The sequence below is a fragment of the Tachypleus tridentatus genome, chromosome 11 (genome assembly GCF_004210375.1).
Source record: "Tachypleus tridentatus isolate NWPU-2018 chromosome 11, ASM421037v1, whole genome shotgun sequence".
Taxonomy (NCBI): domain Eukaryota; kingdom Metazoa; phylum Arthropoda; class Merostomata; order Xiphosura; family Limulidae; genus Tachypleus; species Tachypleus tridentatus.
Window position 1 is genome coordinate 1,782,387 of NC_134835.1, and position 22,279 is coordinate 1,804,665.

The 22,279-nt window shown below is 37.2% G+C and overlaps 1 protein-coding gene across 5 annotated transcripts in view; it reads left to right on the forward strand.

Annotated features, from left to right (window-relative positions):
* nesd (SHC binding and spindle associated nessun dorma) overlaps positions 1–22,279 on the forward strand; it is a 46,492-nt gene that overhangs the window by 18,475 nt on the left and 5,738 nt on the right. For all 5 annotated transcript variants that reach the window (XM_076466098.1, XM_076466102.1, XM_076466099.1 and 2 more), the window contains exon 6: positions 15,056–15,170. In XM_076466098.1, coding sequence (XP_076322213.1) covers positions 15,056–15,170 — 115 coding nt within the window. The remainder of the gene's footprint in view (positions 1–15,055; positions 15,171–22,279) is intronic.

The window sequence follows — 22,279 nt, forward strand, 5'->3', positions numbered from 1 at the left end:
TCTATTTATTATGGATACTCCTAAAACAAAAAAATAACACAACTTGAAACCATCTAGAAAAACCTGATTACTGGAAAACAACCACGCATTGATGAATCTGTACAGCCTAACTAACCACCTGAATTTGTCCCACAATTCCTAATTTTGCATTCCTTAAGTGACAAACCTCTAGGGAAGATGTCTCCATTTTTTATTCAGAAGGGCTTGCTGGCTCCCCTAAATCAGTGAAAAAGCTACGTTCGGGTGACATCTTAGTGGAAACATCTTCATCACAGCATTCCAAACTCCTCTTGACATCAAAGGCCTTGGGAGACATACCATTGAAGTTACTCCTCATTCCACTTTGAATACTTCCAGAGGAGTCATAGTTGAAACAGATTTAAGGACTGTCCCCGAATATGAGATCCTCGCAGGTCTTTCCAGCCAAGGTGTCACAGCACTATGCTGAATATTCACTTGAAAAGATGTAATTCTGGAACCAACAAATGTTCTAATACTAACATTTACTGTACCACATCCTCTCACCACAATAAAATCAGGATATCTGAATTGTAAGATGTGACCTTATATTCCTAATGCTCTACCATGTTTCCATTGTCAACAGTTTGGTCATTCAAAACAATCTTACTGTGGTTCCTTGACCTGTGCCCGTTGTGATGGTAAAGACCATAATGCCACCAAATGACAACTCAAACCACATTGTATAAACTGTGATAACACGCATCCTTCTTATTTTTACCTTTTGCCCTAAATGGGTAGAAGAAAAAGAAGTACAACGTCTCAAGACAGTTAACAATCTCACTTACACAGAGGCTCGAAAATTATTATTACCTATTCTGACAAGAACTTATGCAGCTGTAACCCATTCTACAAATACAGTAGAAGTCCAAACAGACCTTACCCTTTCCCCTACACAATCTTCATCAGCAAATCTTAATGAAACACTTCCCAAAATCAACACAGTTTACGAGTCAGTGTCTCCTTCCATCTCTGTCCTGACCACACCTTCCAGTCATTGCCAAACTTCACCTTCTTCAAGTCAAGATGTTTCCATGGGGTCACCCTCTCTTGATACCTCAAAAATTAAACAAACAACTCATCCGCACCCTCAATCATTAGTACATGTACCAATAAATTCAGACCTGACCATTTGAGCTAGAGCAGGATCCATAGAGGGCGATAGACCCACATCCAATAAAAAAAAAAACGTGGTCGTAAGCAGAAGGTCTCTATCGTATTCTTCTCTGAAATAATTACACATGGCCACACTAATCCAATGGAACTGTTGAGGTGTCCAATCAAATGTGACTGTTATTAAAGATCTGATTGACTTTTATCATCCCATATGTCTTTCTTTGCAGGAAACATTTCTACAGCCTACAAATACAGTTACTATCCACCACTATTCATTATACCAGAACTACAGGCTATGTGTAGGAGGGGGACATGGGGGAGTTGCATTGCTGGTTGATCAGTGTGTGCCCACCTGGTCCCTGTCATTGACCACACCCTTGGAGGCTGTTGCTATCTGTGTCTCCTTGGGTTGTACCATCACTATTTGCTCTCTATACCTTACACCTAAAATGCATTTTAATCAATCAGACCTCGATACCCTCATTGAACAACTGCCTACCTCCTTTTTAATCTTGGGAGATTTCAATGGTCATAATCCCCTCTGGGGTTGCTCCCATATTGATATGAGCGGGCGTGCCAGAGAGCATATGCTCCTGAACCACAACCTGGCTCTGTTTAATACTGGCTCTTACACACATTTTCATGCACCTAATCAGTCATTTACAGCTTTAGATCTTTCTGTCTGTTACTCTTTGCTACTCACTCACTTTTCTTGGGAGGTTGACATTAATCCACGAGGTAGTGATTATCATCTTACGAGAGATTGGCTGCAATCAGTATCACCCAACCCATGTACCTTGGTGGAAGTTGGTCCAGGCCAACTGGCCTTCTTTCATTACTCTCTCGGAACTTGATCCTGCCATCTTATGTAAATCATCCACAGATGATTGTATAGCAGCAGTAACCAACAGTATTATACAAGCTGCTACTCGATGCATCCCTAATACCTCGAAATGTTCCCTACGGCATCCCTGCCCTTGGTGGAATTCTGCCTGTTCTATAACACAAAAAACTCAGAAGCGTGCTTGGGATAAATTTCAAAGATACCCCATGATCTCATACCGCATTGCATTTCAGCAAGCCCGTGCACATGCTTGTCAAGTTAGACATCAAAGCCAGAAGGAATCTTGGATTAAATACACCTCCAGCATTTCTTCAACCACCAGCACAAAAGTTGCATAGGATAAGATCTGGAGGGTAAGTGGAAGATATACTTCTGCCTCCCTCTCTATCTTAATATCTGATGGCCATGAAGTTGCAGATGCATAGATCATTGCCAATACTCTTGGACTTCTTCTCTCGTGTATCTAGCTCTTCAAACTTATCCCCTTCCTTTATAGCCATTAAAACACAGGTGGAGCATCTACCTCTTTCCTTTTCAACTGACCATTCCTATGACTACAATCGTCCTCTCATACTGATGGTACTCAAACTTGCTATTCATTGGTCTAGCAATACATCAGTCAGACCTGAAAATATACATTATGAGATGTTACACCACCTCTCCCAGAACTCTCTTACTATTCTCCTAGCTGTCTTTAATTGGATATGGCAGGAAAATGTCTATCCAGATGCTTGGCGACAAGTTATCATACTTCCTATTCTGAAACCTGGGAAGGATCCAACGATTCCTTCAAATTACCGTCTCGGTGAGATCTTAGAGAGGATAATCAATGCCCGCCTATGGCTACAAAGTTCATAGGTCTTATATTTGACCTTATCTTTCTCTCTCATCTGTCTCCGTCCAATTATTTTGGATACCAGGTCATGTTGGTATTTGTGGGAATGAGCTGGATGACAGAGCAGCAAAGTCTGTCTGTTCTGGATCTATCATCCCAGTACCCATTCCACACATGGACTATGGTCCAGTTATCAAATCCAGACTGTACACCAGAATAAGCAACACAATAACAAGCATTTTTAAATCAAATGTTCTCTTGGTCTTTGGCCCTCTTGCTTCTGTGAGGATCGAAGAGAGGAGATTGTTTTAGCAAGGCTACGCATTGGTCACAGTTTTTTAACCCACCACTTCCTTTTATCTGGAACTACTGCACCAATGTGTGGTCTATGTGGCACTCAGATTTTATTATCATGCCATCGTTACAACCTAGAACAACAACATCATTTTAAAGATATTTGTAAGGCTGGTTTGCCCTTGACTTTGGCCCATGTTATAGGTGATACTGCCCAGCTCACTCATGTTTTAACATTTTTAAGAGTGATTGGTCTTTTACACTTAATTTAAGGTTTTTTATCAGACTATATAGTGTTTTAGCATGATTTATTTTACACATTTTAATGTTTTAACACTATTTCTTTTATATATTTCAATTTTTATTTTGACTTGAACCCAGGACTGGAAAGGCCATATTCAGGTGACTGAATGCAATTTCTATCTTGTTGCTTCAGTCTTCCTGGCAAGTCTTAATTTTACACATTCTAGTTTTTATTTTTCTTTTGAACTGAACCCAGGACTGGAAAGGCCAACTTCAGGTGACTGTCAGCAAGGGTGTACTCCTTGCTTCAGTCTTCCTGGCAGTTCCTAATTTTACATATTTTATTTTTTACCTTAATTGCCCTCTACCTATACTGTACCACATCTTGTCTGGCACAGGTAGCCTTGTAGCTTTGTGCCAATAAACATTGAATACTTACCTGCCTACCTACCTTACACTGATGCATTGTATTTAGCATGATTTCCCTAAATATCTTTAGTGCTTCATCTCATCAAGTTTGCCATTTGTCTTGTCTTTGCAGTCTTGGTACCCTTTGAAGGACGTCTTACGAACTGGCATAGAGGTGAATCCAAAATACTTTTTTTTAAGTGTCATCATATCACTGTCTCTACATCTTCTAGGTTTTGTTTGTGTAGTTTTTCACTTACATCTTCAACTCTTACAGATTTTTCAGGCATTTTTGCTTCATGTGCCTGATACTGCCCAACTTGTAACTTAACATTGTTTAGCCCCACCTCTTGAGTCTTTAGTAACTTGTTTGCTTTATCATATGCTTATCAGGGTCTGTTTAATTTGGTTACTTGCTTTGGGCTTGGATTTTTAGATATTTATACTCAACTCTTTTTGCACTTTGTTTTCCATATGATTGCTTTATTTTGTATACTGACAGAGCATTTCCCTAAAACTTGGGTGACACATAAAGGTAATTATTATTTTTTTTATCATGGTTGAGCTATTAGATGTTAGAGGATCTATCTTACATTCTATCTACCTCATGATGAATCCTGCTGTTTCAATTTAGCCCCTGATACTTTGATGAATTAGTCTCTCTCAATTTGTTTATTTACCAAGCTGTACCTAGTCACTTAAAATAGAAATTTTGGTGTCATTCCATCAAGTTTGACAGTGATGTCTGATGTCCTCCCTGTCATAACACATTTTACAGAATATCATGAGATTCAATATTCCAATACATTGTTCTTTTTTACTTAAATCAATTTTTTTAAAAAGTATATCGTCAGTTTTTAATAACTAGTCTGTGTGGTTTTTGAGTCTGCACTTATTTATGCTCATAATAAATCTGTTTGTCCTTGAACTGTACTTCCTTTGTTATAGGGTCATGCTCAGTAAATATGGACAGTAGATGTCATCTAGTGGCAGATAATGTCTATATTTTCACTTCTGTGTGCTCATCTCTTATAGCATTATAACAGAGCAGATGGGATATTGATAGAAATCTTCATATTGTATCTCAACATCACTCTTGGATGGAGTACATTAACCTTACTTTCATTCATGATGTTTCCATTGCACTATCCTCATGTTGTTGAACCCATCCTCAGGTTAAACTAATATTTGCTTCATGCCGCCTACCTGCTGATTACACTGGTCAGTGACCTAACTTATTTTGTTTTCTGGTAATTTCTGTATTAATGAAGGAAAATATTATATCCTCAGAGCTGTCCAGTCTTATTTTACTGAAGAATAAAATGGTCTGATTGTCTTCACCAAGAATCTTCCACAATAACAATAAAAAAAAAAAGAGGTGAGGGGACCTTTCAGGATAAGTTCTGTATTTTCAGTTCATCTCCTTTGTGTTCTGAATATCCAACCATGTGTTTGCTGTGCATGGCAACCCGTGAAGGGGAGGAGAGGATCCTGGTGGTTGTTGAATGATCCAACCCCAACACACCACTTTGGCCTTCAATTTCTGTAAATGGGTGGTCTTCAGGATCAATCAACTGGTCCTCCAGGGCTATGGTCAACTGAGTATTAGTATTGGACATTCTAAACAGGTGTTGTGGACCTTGTGCTTGATACTGGTATTTTGGGTATCATGTCTATGAAACTGCTTCTGAGTCTTTTGCTTTCTGCTCTGTAGTGCATCTTCTTGTAAGCCTCCATGCTAGGTGGGGTCAATGGACATCGAACTTTTCTCTTTCTCATGGCTTCCCACACCTTTCACCCCCTGCTAATGTTAACAACCCTTGATTGGTAATTAACCACCCTTGGAATGCTGTATTACTCAGTCCCAAACTATAGTTGATAATGTACCTGATTCCTCATTCACTATCTGAAATGTTGTTTGGGCTAATGTCACCAATTGTTATTCAGAAGGGATTAGAAAGACTTGTTGGCTGTCCAAATCTGTCATAAAATTAAGATCTGGAGACATTCTGGTTAAAATATCAAAACCAAAATGCACCAAACTTCTCTTGAAGTCCAAAACGTTTGGGGATTTGTTTATTCAGGCTACTCTTCATGCTACCTTGAGTATATCTCAAGGAGTTTTTCTGAGAGAGATCTTCTTAACATCTTGAAGTCTGAGATTTTTGCTGGTCTTTCCATTTGAGGAGGTTTGGCAATGCAATGTATCTCTGCTCGCAAAGATGGAGTACCTCAGCCTACCCAGCTTCTGATGTTGATGTTCACTTCTCAGTGTTCCCCTACATCTGTCAGGCCCTAAAAGATTCAGCCCGAGCTCTCTTCTGTGTTTCTAATGCCAGCAGTTTGGTCAATCTAAGACCTCTTGCCATAGCTCTTTGTGGTGCACCTGTTGTGATGGTAAAAACCATGAGGCAAATCTATTTGACCAGAGGTCTTGCTGCATCAATTGTGATGGTTCCCACTCTTCACATTCCTATTCTTGTTTCAAGTGGATTGAAGAGGAAAAGGTACAGTGCTTAAGGACTTATCAACATGGCCTATCCTAAGGCATAGAAACATTTGTCTTCCATCCTGACAAAGGCATATGCTACTGCCCTCCATTCTACCACTTCATTGAGTGTGCAGACCGACTTTTCTGTGCCTCCTAAAGTCTTTTTTCTCTCATCTTCAGAGTTTGTTGCCTTCTGTGAAAAAAGGAGTTGACATATTCACATCAACTCCTGTATCTGTCCTTACCTCTGTTTCTGGTGGCTGCTCAGGTTCCACTCCATTGACCCTCAAGTGCAAAACCATTATATGGTTGCACACAAAGTCATTAGACTCAACATCTTCTGACAGAGATCTGCTTACTTGACCTCGGGTAGAATTCATGAAGATCAATATACCTCTGTTTTATAAATAGAAGGTGTATGATTGCAAACCAAAGGGCTCTGTGCCTCATCCATACTAAATAACATTGGCCATATTGATACTGTAGAACTGCTGAGGCTTATGTTCCAGCTTGGATGACATTAAGACCCTGATTGATTTATACTGTCCAATCTGTCTCTCTTCATAGGAAATTTTCCTCCATTTTGACAATGCCATCACCCTTTGGCAGTTTTTTCCTCTTTAGGAAAGACAGGTTGTGTGATGGTCAAACTTATGGTAGTGTGGCTTTTCTGGTAGCCCAGCACGTGCCCTTTACATTTGTGGCACAAGCCACTCCACTTGAGATTGTGGCAATTCATTTCTCTTTGGGTCGTACTATCACTGTTTGTTCCCTCTACCTGTCTCTAGCAGAGAATTACAATCAGTCAGACCTAGATGTTCTTATCAAACAATTGCCATCCCCCATTCTACTCTTGGGTAATTTTAATGAGCATATCCCCATCTGGAGTGGTGCTGACACTGATGGAATATGTTTTTCTGTGGAACATATATTCTCAGATCATCATATCTCTCTCTGTTCTATGATTGCTCTTTTACTTACTTTCATGCACCCAGATTTATCTGTCTGCTCACCCTTCCTCTATCCTCCTTTTTGTGTGGAGAGTGACATACAGGTAGTGATTGTTTTTCCATCTTGCAGGAAACTGGCCATGATCAATGAGGACTGACCCACATGACTTGGTGTAAGTTTTACTATGCCAGCTGGCTCTCTTTCACCATTATATTAGAACTTGATCTTGCTGTCAGCTATCTACCATCTGTTGACAACTGCATGAAGAGTGACTGACTGTAGAGTCCAAGCAGCTGCTCACATTATTTCTGTAATCTTGATGCTTTTTTCATAGTATCCTCATCTATGATAGTGTCCAGTCTGCCAGGAGGCATTGAAGGCAAAATAATTGGTCTGGGAGACTTTCCAATTGTATTCCTCTTTTTAACTGCATAATTTATCAGTGGAATCATGCCCACACTATTCAGTTTAGGTGTCAGAGCAATCTTGAATTAAGTTCATTTCTAGTTCCATCAGCTCCAAAGTTGTGTGGGATAGGATTCAGAAGGTTGAAGAGTTTTAAATCTACCATTCCCTTTTGATCTTCCTGACCAATGGCTGGAAAGTTGACAATGTCCTCAATATTGCTAATGTCCTTAGGGAGAGTTTGTTTTATCTTTTCTGCCTCTTTCCCAGCCTCTTTGGCCAACAAGACTTGGGCCTAGAGATCATCTCTTTCCTTTCAGAAGGTGGGTTTCTTTGATTACTATTGCCCATTCACCATGATTAAACTGAAGATTGCTATTCATTGGTCTGGCAGTACATTTGTGGGACTCAACAATATTCATTATAAGATTCTGTGCCATTTATCTTTTGTTTCTCTTTATATCCTTTTCTTGTTTTCAGTTGGATTTGGCAGGAGAATATCTTTCCTGATGCTTGGTACCAGGCTATTATACTGCTCATGTCTAAGCTTTGTAAGGATCCCAAGATTCCAACTAACTATCAGTCTATTGCTGAACTGTCTCTGCAAAGATGGTCAACACTCATCTTGTTTGGTTCTTAGAATTGAACAAACTCCTCTCTCCCATCCAATATGGGGTTCTGACCACCTGAAGAAGGAAGATACTCCAGACTGGAAGTACTGCTTTCTCGTCTTGAACATCTCTTGAACCATCCCCTAATAATTTGCATCGATGGTTAAAAGTAGGGTACTTCTATGGGCTCTGCCATGGCTTGATATGGCTCAGCAGTTGCACACAGACTCCCCTTTACAGTCACTCAGTGTGGGTTCCTGTACATGGTGAGGGGACCTCCCAGGGAAGGTTCTTTTCTTTCAGTTTACCTCCTCTGTAATCTAAACATTCACCTACGTGTTTGCCATATGTGGCGACTCATGAAGGGGAGGAGAGGATCCTGGTGATTGAGGGGTCCAACCCTAACACACCACTTTGGCCTTGAATTCTTGTAGATGGGAGCAGCCTTGGGTATGCCCCCTTGGGTCAGTCAGCTAGTCCACTTGGGCTAGGATCAACCAGATACCAGTGTTGGAAGTTCTCAACAGGTGTTGTAGACATTGTATCTGATGCTGGTGTTTGGGTATAGTGCTCACGAAACCCTGGCATTGCTGCAGTGTCCTTGTTTGACATTTTAGTGCATCCCCTCGTAGGTCTCCATGGTGCGTGGGGTAAGTGTGCTCCAAAATTTTCCTTTCTTTATTATGGATGCTTCTATTAAAAATTTTAATAAAATAGTGAAAAAACAGTCTATAGGTAAGTGACCACATCTTGAAGATTCTGAGCAGCAATCCTCACCATCTGTACCACCTATTGTACCTCATTTTCTTATCCTGCATTCTCTTTCAGAGAAACATTTACGGCAAATATCTCCCTTTTTCATTCAGAAGGGACAAGAGGGACTTGCTGGCTTTCCAGTGTCAGTAAAGAAGCTTCGATCTGGTGACATATTGGTGGAAACACCCACATCTCGACACAGTTAGCTCATCTTGCATTGTTGAGAGGAATTTGAAGAACATCCTACAATTGGAGATTCTCACTGGTTTTTCCACCCAAAGTGTTTATGCAGTGAGGCGTATATCAACTCGTAAAGAAGGAATTATGGTGCCAATCAATGTCCTCATTCTCGCATTTATGTCACCACGTCTGCCTGCCACCATCAAGGCAGGCTATTTAACTGCAGATTACGGCCATACATTCCAAACCCTCTCCGACGTTTCCAGTGCCAGCAGTTTGGTCACTCGAAGACATCATGACATGGTTCCTTGATGTATGCTCATTGCAGTGGAAAAGACCATGATGCTTATGAGCATGAAATGGGCCCTCATTGCATCAATTGCAATGGCTCACACCCATCCTACTCTCGTTTCTTGCCCTAAATGGTTGGAAGACAAAGAGGTGCAGCATTTGAAAACAGTCTATAAGATTACTTATCCTGAGGCTCAAAAATTGCTGTTTACCACTCATCTCAGATGTATGCTGTTGCACTTCATTTCACAAATACAGTGGGAGTGCAAATAGATCTCTGTGCCTCCAAAAGAATCGTTCTCCAAACAAATGAAGAGTCTTTTGACCTCCATGGTTAAAAAAGTTGATGAATCAACACCTATCTCTGTCCCTTACATACATTCCAACAAACCCCAAGATGCACTTTCTTTGGTTCCAGGTACAGGCATTTCCTCAGATACATCTTTTTCTCTCACACCAAGATGAAAAACAATCATTCTTTCACGTCCTCAGTTACTGGAATCCTCTACCAACAGCAAAGACCAGCCCAATTGACCCAGAGCAGGATTCATGGAGGTCAATAGACATCCTTGAATAAGGACAGCAAGGACAAAAGATGTGTTCATAAACAGAAAGTTTATTCACCCACTTTGCCTACATGTAAATAAAAATTGCCACCCTGATACAATGGAACTATCGAGATTTATGTTGTAATCTGGATGACATCAAAACACTGATTGTTTCCTACCAACCTGCATGTCTTTTCTTACACAAAACATTTCTGAAACCTGCCGATACAGTCATTTTTTGCTGGTTTTCTTTGTACAGAAATGTGATTAATGGGTGCATGGAGGGATGGCAATGTTTGATCAGCATGTGCCCATTCTGTCTTTGCCACTTGACACACCCTTAGAGGCTGTAGCCATCTGTGTTTCCTTGGGTGATATCATCATTGTTTGTTCTTTCTACCTGTTGCCTGGAGAGACATATGATCAATCAGACCTTGATTAAACAGTTGCTGTCTCTCTTTTTCATCCTGGGGGACTTTAATGGACATCATTCCCTTTGGTGGAAGTGCTGATATTGATAGGGAGGGGTCGCTCTGTAGAGTGTATGCTCTCTGATCACAACCTTCTTTTCAGTACTGGTTCTTCTACTTATTTCCATGCACCTAGTCAGTCATTTACTGTTATTGATCCCTCAGTTTGCTTCCCTTCATTATTGTCCCATTTTTCCATGGCGGGTTGTCAATAATCCACGAAGCAGTGATCATTTTCCTATAATCTTGACTGGCCATGGTTGATGCCACCCAACTCATATGCACCACTGGAAGCTAGATCAAGCAAACTGGCTCTCTTTCACTGCTCTCGAAGAACTTGATCCTGTCATCAATAGACGACTGTGTGGCAGCAGTAACTGACTGTATTATACAGGCAGCTGCTCAATATATTCCTAAAACCTTGACACCATATCCTTGTCTGTGGTGTAATCCTGCATGCCACATGGCACAAAACGCTCAAAAATGGGCCTGGGATACTTTTTGTAGGTATCCCACACTTTTGCACCTCATAGTTTTGCAGTGGGCCCGTGCACATGCTCGGTGGGTAAGACGTCAAAGCCAGAAGGAACCTGGGATTAAGTTCACAACTGGTATATCTTCTACCACCAGTTCCAAAGTCATGTCGGACAAGATTTGAAAGGTCAGTGGGCAATATAATTCTGTCTTCCTCTTGATCTTACTCTCTGATAGCCAGGAAGTAGCTGATACCTGGAGCATTGCCAATACTCTAGGTGAAATCTTTTGCTGGGTATCTAGCACTTCTGCTTCTTCTTCCATCTTCTTAGCCATCAAGACTCGGGCAGAACAATCACCTCTTTCTTTTTGAGGTGATTGTTTTTATGACTATAATTGTCCCTTTAAACTGGTGGAATTGAAACTGGCCCTTCTTTGGTCCGGCAGTACATCAGTTGGATCTTGTGATATATGCTATGACATGCTGCATGATCTATCTTTTGCTTTTCTTGCTATTCTTTTGATTGTTTTTAACCAGATCTGGCAGGAGAATGTTTTTCCTGATGCCTCACACCAGGCTATTTTCCTACCTTTCTCTAAGCCTGGGAAAGATCCCAAGATTCCTTCAAACTACCATCCAATTGCTTTGATGAGCTGTCTCTGTAAGACCTTGGAGAGGATGGTTAATGCTTGTCTTGTTTGGTCCCTCGAATCAAACAATCTCCTCTCGCCCACCCAGTGTAGGTTTCAATGACAGAGCTCCACCATGGACCACCTGACTTGACTTGAAATGTCACTCAGAGAAGCCTTTCTCAAAAAACATCTTGTATCAATATTCTTTGGCATTAAGAAGGCTTAAGATACAACTTGGAGGTATGGCATTTTGCAAGACCATATATATGGGTTACGTGGCCATTTGCTTATTTTTTTATTAAAAATTTTTTAATGTATAGGAGATTCTAAGTTTGTGTGGGTTCGACACTTTCCAGTTCTTTTCTACAGGAACTTGGAGTTTTTCAGAGCTGTGTTCTGAGTGTCACACTTCAGTATGAAAAGTAATGCCATCACTAATCAACTCTCTCTCGCTGTTGCAAACGGGCTCTACGTTGACGACATTCACATCTCATGTCAGTCATTGAACATGAGGAATATTGAGTGGCAACTAAAAACTGCCCTCAATTGTTTACTGAAGTGGACTACAGCAAACAGCTTTAACTTCTCTCTCTCTAAAACTGTTTGCATTCACTTTTGCCTCCAACAGGGTATTCACCCTGAACTCTGTATTGGTGAAGTTGTGCTGCCTTTGGTCCATGAGACAAGGTTCTTGGGGCTTATCTTTGGCCGTAAGCTGACCTTTATACCACACATCAAGCAGCTAAGGGTCAAATGTACGAAAGCACTGAACATCCTTCATGTCCTTTCTTCCACCACTTGAGGTGCAGATCGATGTTCTATGCTAAAGATATATCATGCTATTATTCAATTGAAACTCGACTATGGATCATGGTCTATGGCTTTGCCAGACCATCGGCCTTAAAGATGCTAGATTCTATTCATCAGGACTTTGGCTCTGCACTGGGGCTTTCTGCACTTCCCCAGTTTGGTGTTCGCAGGAACAAGCTCGCTGACACTGCAGCTAAATCTATCTGCTCTTGGACTATTACAGCTGTGTCAGTTCCATACATGGACTAGGGTCCTGTATTCAAATCTCGGCTCCGTGCCAGCTGGCAGTCGACTTGGAATGAGCACAATGAAAATAAGCTTTTCCAAATAAAACCCTATATTTGACTTTGGCTGTCTTGCTTCTGTAAGGATCGGAAAGAGAAAGTTGTTATAACTAGACTACACATTGGTCACAGTTTCTTAACTTATCGTTTTCTTTTATCTGGAACTGATGCACCAGTGTGTAATCTGTGTAACAATTCAGATCACAATAAGCCACATTTCACTTTCTTGCCGTCGTTACGACTGTCAAGGATGGCATCATTTTAAACATGTTCTGTCGCAAGGTTTGTCAATAACATTAGACAGTGTTATTGGTGATGGTGACACTGTTCACGTTGGTTAAGTTTTTAGTTTTTTAAATGCCATTAATCTTTTTAATGCCATTTAACTTTTTTAATTTATACATTAAACCTTTTTTAACGTGTTTCCCTTTTAAGAATCAAAGTCCATCTAGTTTGATTTGAAATTAGAAAATGGCTGTAACTTTAAATACCTCAAAACTAGGACTGGAAAGGCCAAGATCAGATGACTAATGCTGCTGTTTGAACTACCCATCAGTCATCCTGGCAAGTTTTTACTAACATTTTGCTACACATCTTTTAAAACTTTTATTACTTTTCGAAAATGATCATAATGTCAAATAACTCAGAACCAGGACTGGAAAGGCCAACTCAGGTGACTGACAATGGTTTTTGTACTTACATGTTAGTCTTCCTGGTGAGTTATAATAATTACAATGCTATAGAAAGTCCTTTACAACTTCTGTAGTTTTTCTCTTAATGTTGTAGGCTAGATGTAAACATTGGTTTTATGCTATTAATGTTTTTTTTTAAACTTTGTTTTGTTTTACCTTTATTTAATTTTATGAAATTTACTAAATTTAATTTACCTTTTTACTGTATGTTTGGTGCAGATGGTCTAGCTGCTCTGTACCATAAAACACTAAATCAACCAACCAACCTCTTTACAGCTTCTGTGTTTACTGCCAAGTTGCATGCCATCTCTTTCCCTGGTTCATGTGACAGCTAACTAGTGCTTTGACTTTACTATTTATACAGACCCTGGAATTGCTTCATGTGACTTCACATCCTGTTCTCATTCACATTTCAAACCACTTACCCCAATCTTTTTGTCATCTGGTTTTTCTAGATACTGGACAACATTTGTCTGCTCTGGTGCTGTTATGACCAAGTCTGTTCCATATGGGTACTACAGTTCTGTAATCAAAGCTTGGCTTCACACCAATTGACAAGTTGGCTTGGGGTGAAGAATATTTCAACAAACTTTTCCAGATCAAACCTACTGTTGCTCTTTGGCTGTCTAAATTCTGCAGAGATTGTAAAGAAGTTGTCTTGACAAGGCTCTGCATTGGTCACAGCTTTTTAATCCATCATTTTCTTTTAATTGGCATTGATGCATCATTGTGTGTGTAGTCTTTGTGACATCCATGTCACAACAGCCCACATTTATTGACTGGAACTACCATTTTGACTTTGGATGGTGTCATTAGTGATAGTGACACTGTCTATCTTGACTGTGTTTTTAGCTTTTTATGGTCCATTGGTCCTTTTTATTCTATTTAGGTTTTACTTTTTATTGGGATTACAACAACAACAACAAAAAATGAAATCCCATATGTTAGCATGCACCATTTTTACCTGTTTACTTTAACTGTTGTATGAATGTGTTTATGTTTTTTTACTTTCAACTGTTGTATTTATGTGTTTCTGTTTTTTACCTTTATAATGTTTTTAGGGAATTGTTTTACTTCCTAAAAGAAATAAAACAATTCCTATTTTTATGAAGGTTAGTTCACTCTTTTGCTAGATCTTTGGCACAGATAGCATCATTGCTTTGCACCATTAAATGTCAAACAACCAACTTATATACTAGTCTGTATTCTGTTTTTTATTTCTCATGATTAAGTCTACTAGCTACCAGTTGGTATAGGTGGAATGTTTCATTGTGCATAACCAATTACATTATCTGGATTCTTTCTCCTTTTGAGTATGGCTAATCAGACTGCCTATTGTGAAACTTTTCCCATCTACCTAAAACTATGAGGTCTACTGTTTCACATCTAAATTCCATAAGAAATCTGTCTTTGGTTTGGAACTTAACTAGTCTCCTGATGCATACACATACACAAATTTCGTGTAGAAGGTGGAAATATTGAAAAACTGTGGGTGGGTATTATGCACTGCATTGTGTCAAAGACATTGAGAACCTTATAAAGGTTACAAGATGTTTATAAAGAGTTCTTACTTAGGAGAGATAACCTGTGGTTTACACTTAAGTTCCTATTTTAAACTAATTTTCTTCTAAGAAATGTAAAAGTCTATTACAAACTGTTACATTATTTAAAAATATACCTTAGTAATATTTTAATGTTTAGGTGTTTAGTAATGAAGAAAGACTTGCCATATTTATCACCTGAGAAAAACCAGCGAAACTCGCTAGATCCAGTGACTCGCATAGTGGCATCATGCTTCTCTTTGAGCCTGATAAAGGTAGACTGATTGTCATATAGAATTCTACATTTACGTATTTTGTGATTGAGTAAATTTTGGAATAATGAGTTTTCTGACAATAATTAATGTTACAGTAATTCCTAGTGTATTGATATGTACTCTGTTGCCCTTTAAAACTCTTGTGAAAAAAAAAAAACAATTTGAAGTTTTGTTGTATCATATTGAGTAGTTTACTGTTTTTGCCTGTCACAGAGCTCAATGTAAAAACAAAAATAATTTTTACCTGTTGCAACATTCAGTGTTAAAACTAAAATTACTAATTTTATGTTTTTATCTGTCACAATGCTCAATGTCAAAGCTAAAAATTAGTAATTTTATGTGTTTGCTGCCTGTCACAATGCTCAGTGTAAAAAAACTAATAATTAGTAATTTTGTTTTTGCCTGTCCCAGTGCTCAATGTAAAAAACTAAAAAATATGGGACAGTTAGAATTTTTCTTTGTGATCTAATGTGATATTCGGGAAACCCCTACGGTTATTAGTGAAATTATTTGCATTTTTCTCAAATGTTATTTTTTTTTTTTTTTGTATGTCCTTTGGTAGTAGAGAACACGTAATGAACATATTTATGAACACATCAGTAAGTTTGTACATAGATTTATAAAAGTGTCTTTAAAAATCTGACTGGGTTCATATTGACCTCATTTATACTTCTAAAGTTAAAAGGCGTCACAAGCAATATTATGCATTTATATGTAAACTTAAAGTGCATAAAATTGATTCAAAACTTCATTCTTTTATTTGTTATGTGTTCACAGTATTAAATGTTTTCAGCCATAAGCTACCAATATTAACCACTTGCTTCAGTGTTGTTGAATCTCCAACATTTTTATGCTTCAATAATTTAAAGTACTATGAAAATAAACTTAAAGATAATTAAATCATTCAAAAATTATAATGGGTCAAATGATGAAAGGCTTCAAAAACAGAAAATGAATGATAAGCAAGGAAGGGTGTTCCTAGTTATGGTTGTTATCTCCAACACTATACACAGTACTTTGTTAAAATTACTAATATAAACCAGTTTATGTTGAAATCCTTAATGAAATTGTGTTTTTTATTATAAGATGTACTTTCCACAAGCAAAAAGACATGAAACAGTGTTTTATTGATAAGTAGTTAAATAGTTGATAAAAAGACTGGATATTACCAGTATTTCAATTTAACCAATAAGTAATAGATTTAGGTGATAACAGGAGGTTAATGCATGTGCATGTTCTGAGATTTTTTATAGTTACATTCAAAATGTGATTAAGTAACTTTATTATCAATGTATGTTAGTCAACTTTGCATAAAAACATAGTTTATATTTCAAAGTTTATATATTGGAGTTTTAATTTCAAAGGGAGATATTTGAGCAAATTATTGATTTCTGTGTGTCAGATGATTCATCTCTCTTTATTCTGTTATTTGTGATTTGTTTTCTACCTTCTTTTAAAACTGTCAGAAAGGCCACCCAATCAGAAATTCACTATAGATACTGACTGATCAGAATGTAAAATATAACCTTCCCATCTTCTTGAATTAGTGAAATATAAATAAATGTTACACCCACCACTGAGGCTTCTCCCATTTTGTCATAGACATGTTTATAACCAATAGAGAAAGATTTCTACTCTTGTCTATATACCAATTGTTTATGTGCATAATCATTATTGTTGAGCTCCAAACAGCTAGCAGAATTCTTTAAATCTCTTTGTAGCTTGGTTAGAAATCTAGTTGAATTATATTAATTTAAGGAAATTTCACATGTTAATGTTTTGTGTTTTAAGTTTCATATTTGAAATAAACATTTAAATATTCTGTACAACCAATGTCGTTACAGAAATATAGGCCTCACAGTGCTTTTCTAGTCAACAGTAAAAAATACTTGAAAAACATACCTAAGTAATAATTTTGTGTATTTTTTATTTACTGCTATAAAAATAACTAAAATATAAAAATTGAGTTAACTAATAAAACTTGTATGAAACGATACAAGATAAAATAGTTGTGTGGAATAATTAATATTGTAGCATGCTGTGTGTATGGGTTGTGTTTTTAACCCAACTGATTGTTTATGCAAAACTGTCCATCTGTGATAAGTAGCCTTCAGTGTACACTGATAGGATCTTGGGGCTCTAAGAATAAATAGTGTTTTATCTGTTACAATATGAAATCTTTGTAGAAGGAAGAAAAAAGTAATTTAAATTTCTTTCATATTTTTCAGTCCACCAGTGGAAGAATAAGTTTATGGACTTACAATGCTAAAATCAGAAACTTGATTCTTTTTAGAGAATGAACCAGACACCTCAGTGTGGCTTTGCTTTGAAACAAACACATTTCTCTTTTAATTTTACCCTACATTGCTGAATTTGGTATGGTATGGTTTAGAAAATAAGAGGTGAAATATAAAGTTTTACTGAAAAAAGACTTGGCTTTTTTTGGGAAATTCTAGAGGTTATACAAATGAAATGTGAAAATTGTAAGATGGAATAAAATATTTATAGTTTTAAAATGAAAATCCCCTTACACTTTAACTAATCAGAGATGAGTCAGACTTCTTCAGTACATTCACAGAAGAATTTTTAATAAAAATGTGGTGTCAAAAATTCTGAATCTTTGTGGATAATGTACCTGTAAAATTTACTGAAAGCCTTCTAAAGTTTGACAGTAAATTTTGAATTAAAGTAAACTTTGCTATGTATATCTTCATAGATACTAGGTTGGTGCAAAACAGCCATGTCACTCACATAGGGTCAACCAACAACTAGTTCAGACTAATAATCAAAGATATTAGTATCTAAAGTTAACCAATAAGAAATGGGTAAGTAATTAGTTCTGACCAATCAAAAAGGATATTATCAGTATTTAAAGTTAACAAATAAGGAATAGGTAAGAAGAGGAAATATTCAGACCCATCACCAAGGATATCAGTAGCTGTAGTTAACTGAAAAGGAATAACTAAGAAAAGGAACTATTTCAGACAGGCTACCAAACATTTAAAGCTAACCATTAATGAAGAGATAGAAGAGAAACTAATTTGAAAGCTGGATATTCAAGAATATGTTCACACACATCATATTGTCCATTTCAACAGGCTCCATTGATATTTTTTTTTAAAGTGAAATATTTACAGAAGGAGTAGAAAGAGATGTGTGATTTTTAGAAGAATTGTCATACAGATTCTAAAATAAAATAAATCTTAAAGTGTATCCAAATTTTCATTTACAAATTAGTTTATTCTTACTGCATTTTCTTAGTTATTCTGTTCAGTAGTATAGCTGGCTGATTAGTAAAATGCACAAATTGATTATGTGGTGGGCTTATTAATTGGTTATTTTAAACTAATTAATTATTCTCATATGAGATGGATAAATAACCCTAAATGTCTGAGATTGATACCTGTAACTTTGTGCTTCACAAGCAACAAACGTGACAATATGTTTTATACTTCAGAAGCTGGAATAAGCAAAAGCAATAATAATTGGAAATGTTAACTTATAGTACTTGGTTATTTTTATAACATTAGTTATCTGTAAGTTTTTATTGCTGGTTAGTTGGAGTAAATGAAAACAGAATGAATTGAATATATTAGTCAATTGTTCTTGTTAATTTAATAATTTTATTTCTAAATTTGATGACTTGATTGATTATATTAAGGAACTCAAACAAATACAATCAATGCTCATAAGTAATCAGTGATGTATCATTGAGACAATTATCCAGTCTTACTTCCATGCCTTCAACATTCTGTGTAGCTCTCAAATACAACAGAAGTCATTTCCCTGAGCTTTAAGTAATTTTTAATGATTAAATCTCATCTGAGGAAGAGGTAAGATCTTGTACAAGTCTGTTTTATGGGGTTGGTAAAATGGACTGATATCTTATTGGACAATTAGTGTTAATTACAATTCTAAATTTATAATCAATGGTATAATCATATTGTACACAAAAAATGTCCCCCTAGCAGGACAGCAGCAAGTTTACAAATTTACAATACTAAAATACAGGGTCAGATCCATGGTGGGGACACAACAGATAGTCCAATGTGGCTTTGGTCTCGTACAAATCACCACAAACAATTGATTATGCTACTAATGTTTTTGGACTAAAGATGTGTCTGTGAAATGCTGAAGCCAGTCTAATTCAGACTCTGATAAATATGAGTACAAGGTGATAATCAAGTGAAAACTAAAAATATTTTTATCCACTGTATAATTTGCTAAATGTGTATTTAAAGTAACTCTGACACCAAATGCCTAATATCATGTTGAATGGTCCACTGTATGAGCTCAGGGTATGCACACTTTGATCTCATTCTGTACATATAGAGTTAAGTATTAAAGCCACACTAAACCTTCAGTTTGATATTTAAACTAATATTACATTTACAGATGGGTTAAATAACCCTGTTATGCTTAACCTGTTTTAATAACCTGTATTGTCTCCATATTCATGAACAAACATGGTATCTTGAGTATTCCTCATTAGACTAATCACTTTCAACTTTGAGTATGTAGAATGTTGCCAAGAAACTACCATATCCCAGATGTAATGTCATTAATTAAAATCCATTAATTTAGCCATCATACATGTCTTTAAAACATCATGACAAATTATTTTATGTTAAAAACTGGTAATTTTAAAAAGTAATATAAATACTTTCTTATAATATAACTTACCTCTTCTCAAAAATCAGCTTTCCTCAACTTATATTGCCCCTATATGCACAAAATTTTTGCCCACCATTAGACTTTACATTTCCATTAACATTCATGTGGTATAGTTTCTCTGTAGCATGCAAAAAACTTCCACCTTCTCTGACTCCTGTGCAATAGAACCCAATTTTCACTACTTAGTTTGGCATGAAAGCAATCTGTCGTCTTGCTCAACTCCTTTATTTTTGTACTTAATTCAAAGTTCAAGGTTTTCAAACTTCAAAAATTTCTTCAATTTTTTTGGGGTCGAATTTCAAATCTTTTTTGCTTGTATTTCAAAAACAAGTTGAACTTCAAGTGAATTTCATTTTGAATAATTTCTGTGAATGACTTTTTATGAATTAATAGTTCTAAGTTGTTATTACTACAGCTTCAGACACTATTAGTGACCAACAAAATGGTATGATGGCTTCAGATTCAATGTCATTATCTGAAGATATTTTGTCTCTTTTGTGACACAAGAAGTTTTCATTCATGTGGACTAAAAAGTATCCTGACTTTCACCACTTCTCCCCTTCTTGGGGGAGGTAGAACAGGGTAATGAAGATTTGGAGAACTTTTTTGTGTCCCTCCCTTAGCTGTGTAGTTTCATTTCTGGACTGTAGGTGCACCATGACATTTTCCTTTTTTGGAAGTTAATTTCAAAAGTATGCTCTGTTTTGTCTTTGATTACCATGCCTTATGACCCAACCCCTTCCTTTCTGATGGAAGTACTTTCTACTGAAGTACTTTGTGATACTTAATATTTGGATTTGCTCCTTCCATTTGGGAGATTGAACACTGGCATTTCTGTTCATTTTTCAAAGGCACAGTTATTGCCACTTTTGCCTGACATTGACATCCCTCCTTCATCATCTTTCTTCCACACACCTTTTGTCTAAGGCTATGCATTATTCCTCTTGTGAGTTTTTTGTAGATGCTCAATCATTTCTCTTCTCCAAGTTAATCCATTTGTTCACTTCAGCTTTTTCCCTCCACACATCTCCTTTGTTGTTGGGACATCTGAAACTCTAAACCTCTACCTCTTTGCACAACCACCTTTCTTATGACAAATACTTGGGGATCTGCCTATTTGCACATTTCCTTTGTTGCTATTCTTGTGTTGCAGCCACCTCTTTTCATCTTCCATCTTCATGGGTTGCATCTTAGTGGCATACTATTGTTCTTTACTGACCTGCACTTTTTCAATGGTTTTGGTGATTCATTTAGGATTGGATCCATTAAAAGTAAAATTGCTGCTTTTGCAAAAGTTTGGGAGTCATTTACCTCTGAACTTTGGGTTTATCAAGTCTTATCAGAAGGACTTTGTTTTTTTTCATCATTTCCCCTATTTTTTTCGTTTTACCTTTCCCTCTCTTTGAGGTCAAACCAACATCATTTTGAGACAATTCAGGATCTTCTACTCAAGGGTGCGATATAACTTATAGTTCCTACTGTGCTTAATATCTATTCCTGTCATTTTATATTCCCCAAAATTATCAGAGATTGGCATCCTGTTATCAGTCTCTCCCATCTGAACCATGATTTGGAAGTTCTTTAGTTCAATGTAATGTTTCTACTCTCTTTGATGGGCTTTTATTCTAGGTCTTTGGATGACAAAGTTTAATATATCAAATGCTTACCTTCATAATTCCATTTCTTCAGCATCACATTGTTATCTTTGCTTTGTCCACAGACTTGTACATACAAGTTTTGGGCTGGCCTTGACCCTCTACATTTTTTTGTAAGGTAGTAAAAGCCTTTTCCTGACTTTTTTATTTATATGGGTTTTGGTTTCATCATTACATGGACAACTGGCTACTTCCATTTCCTTCATTTTTGGTCTTTTTTTTTTTTCATCAACACAAAGTTTTTGTCTTAAGGAAGCTACAGAAGTAGGCCATCTGATCCAGGTGGAGGAATGTCTTCTCATCCTGACTCGATGCCTCATCCATCTTTAGGTATTCATTCACTCTACTATGAGACTGGCCATCCTTCTTCCCTATAACTATGTTCCATGTGAGAGGTTGTTTCTTTTTTTGCAGATTTGGGCTTCCTTTAAAACTATTTCCCTTGGCCATGCCCATATGCAGTCTCCTCAGTGGGCCTTTCAGGATCAACAAAACCTCACCAGAGATCCCCTGGATTATCTGGCATCCTCTCCAGACCAGTTTAGTTCTATTGGCTGGACAGAGACAATACAATGGCTAGTGTCTATCTTCATCCTCCATGAAAGAGGTGCATTTTTTGATGAGTGCTTCTCTATTGGGCTGGGGAAGGGGTACTGCAATGCCCAAGAGATCTTAGGCTGTTGGTCTTCTCTCAAATTTGATTTTCTACAACATTCCAGAACTTCACACTTTTGCTGAAATGTCACAACTGTGTACATATTAGTCATTTTGAGCATAATT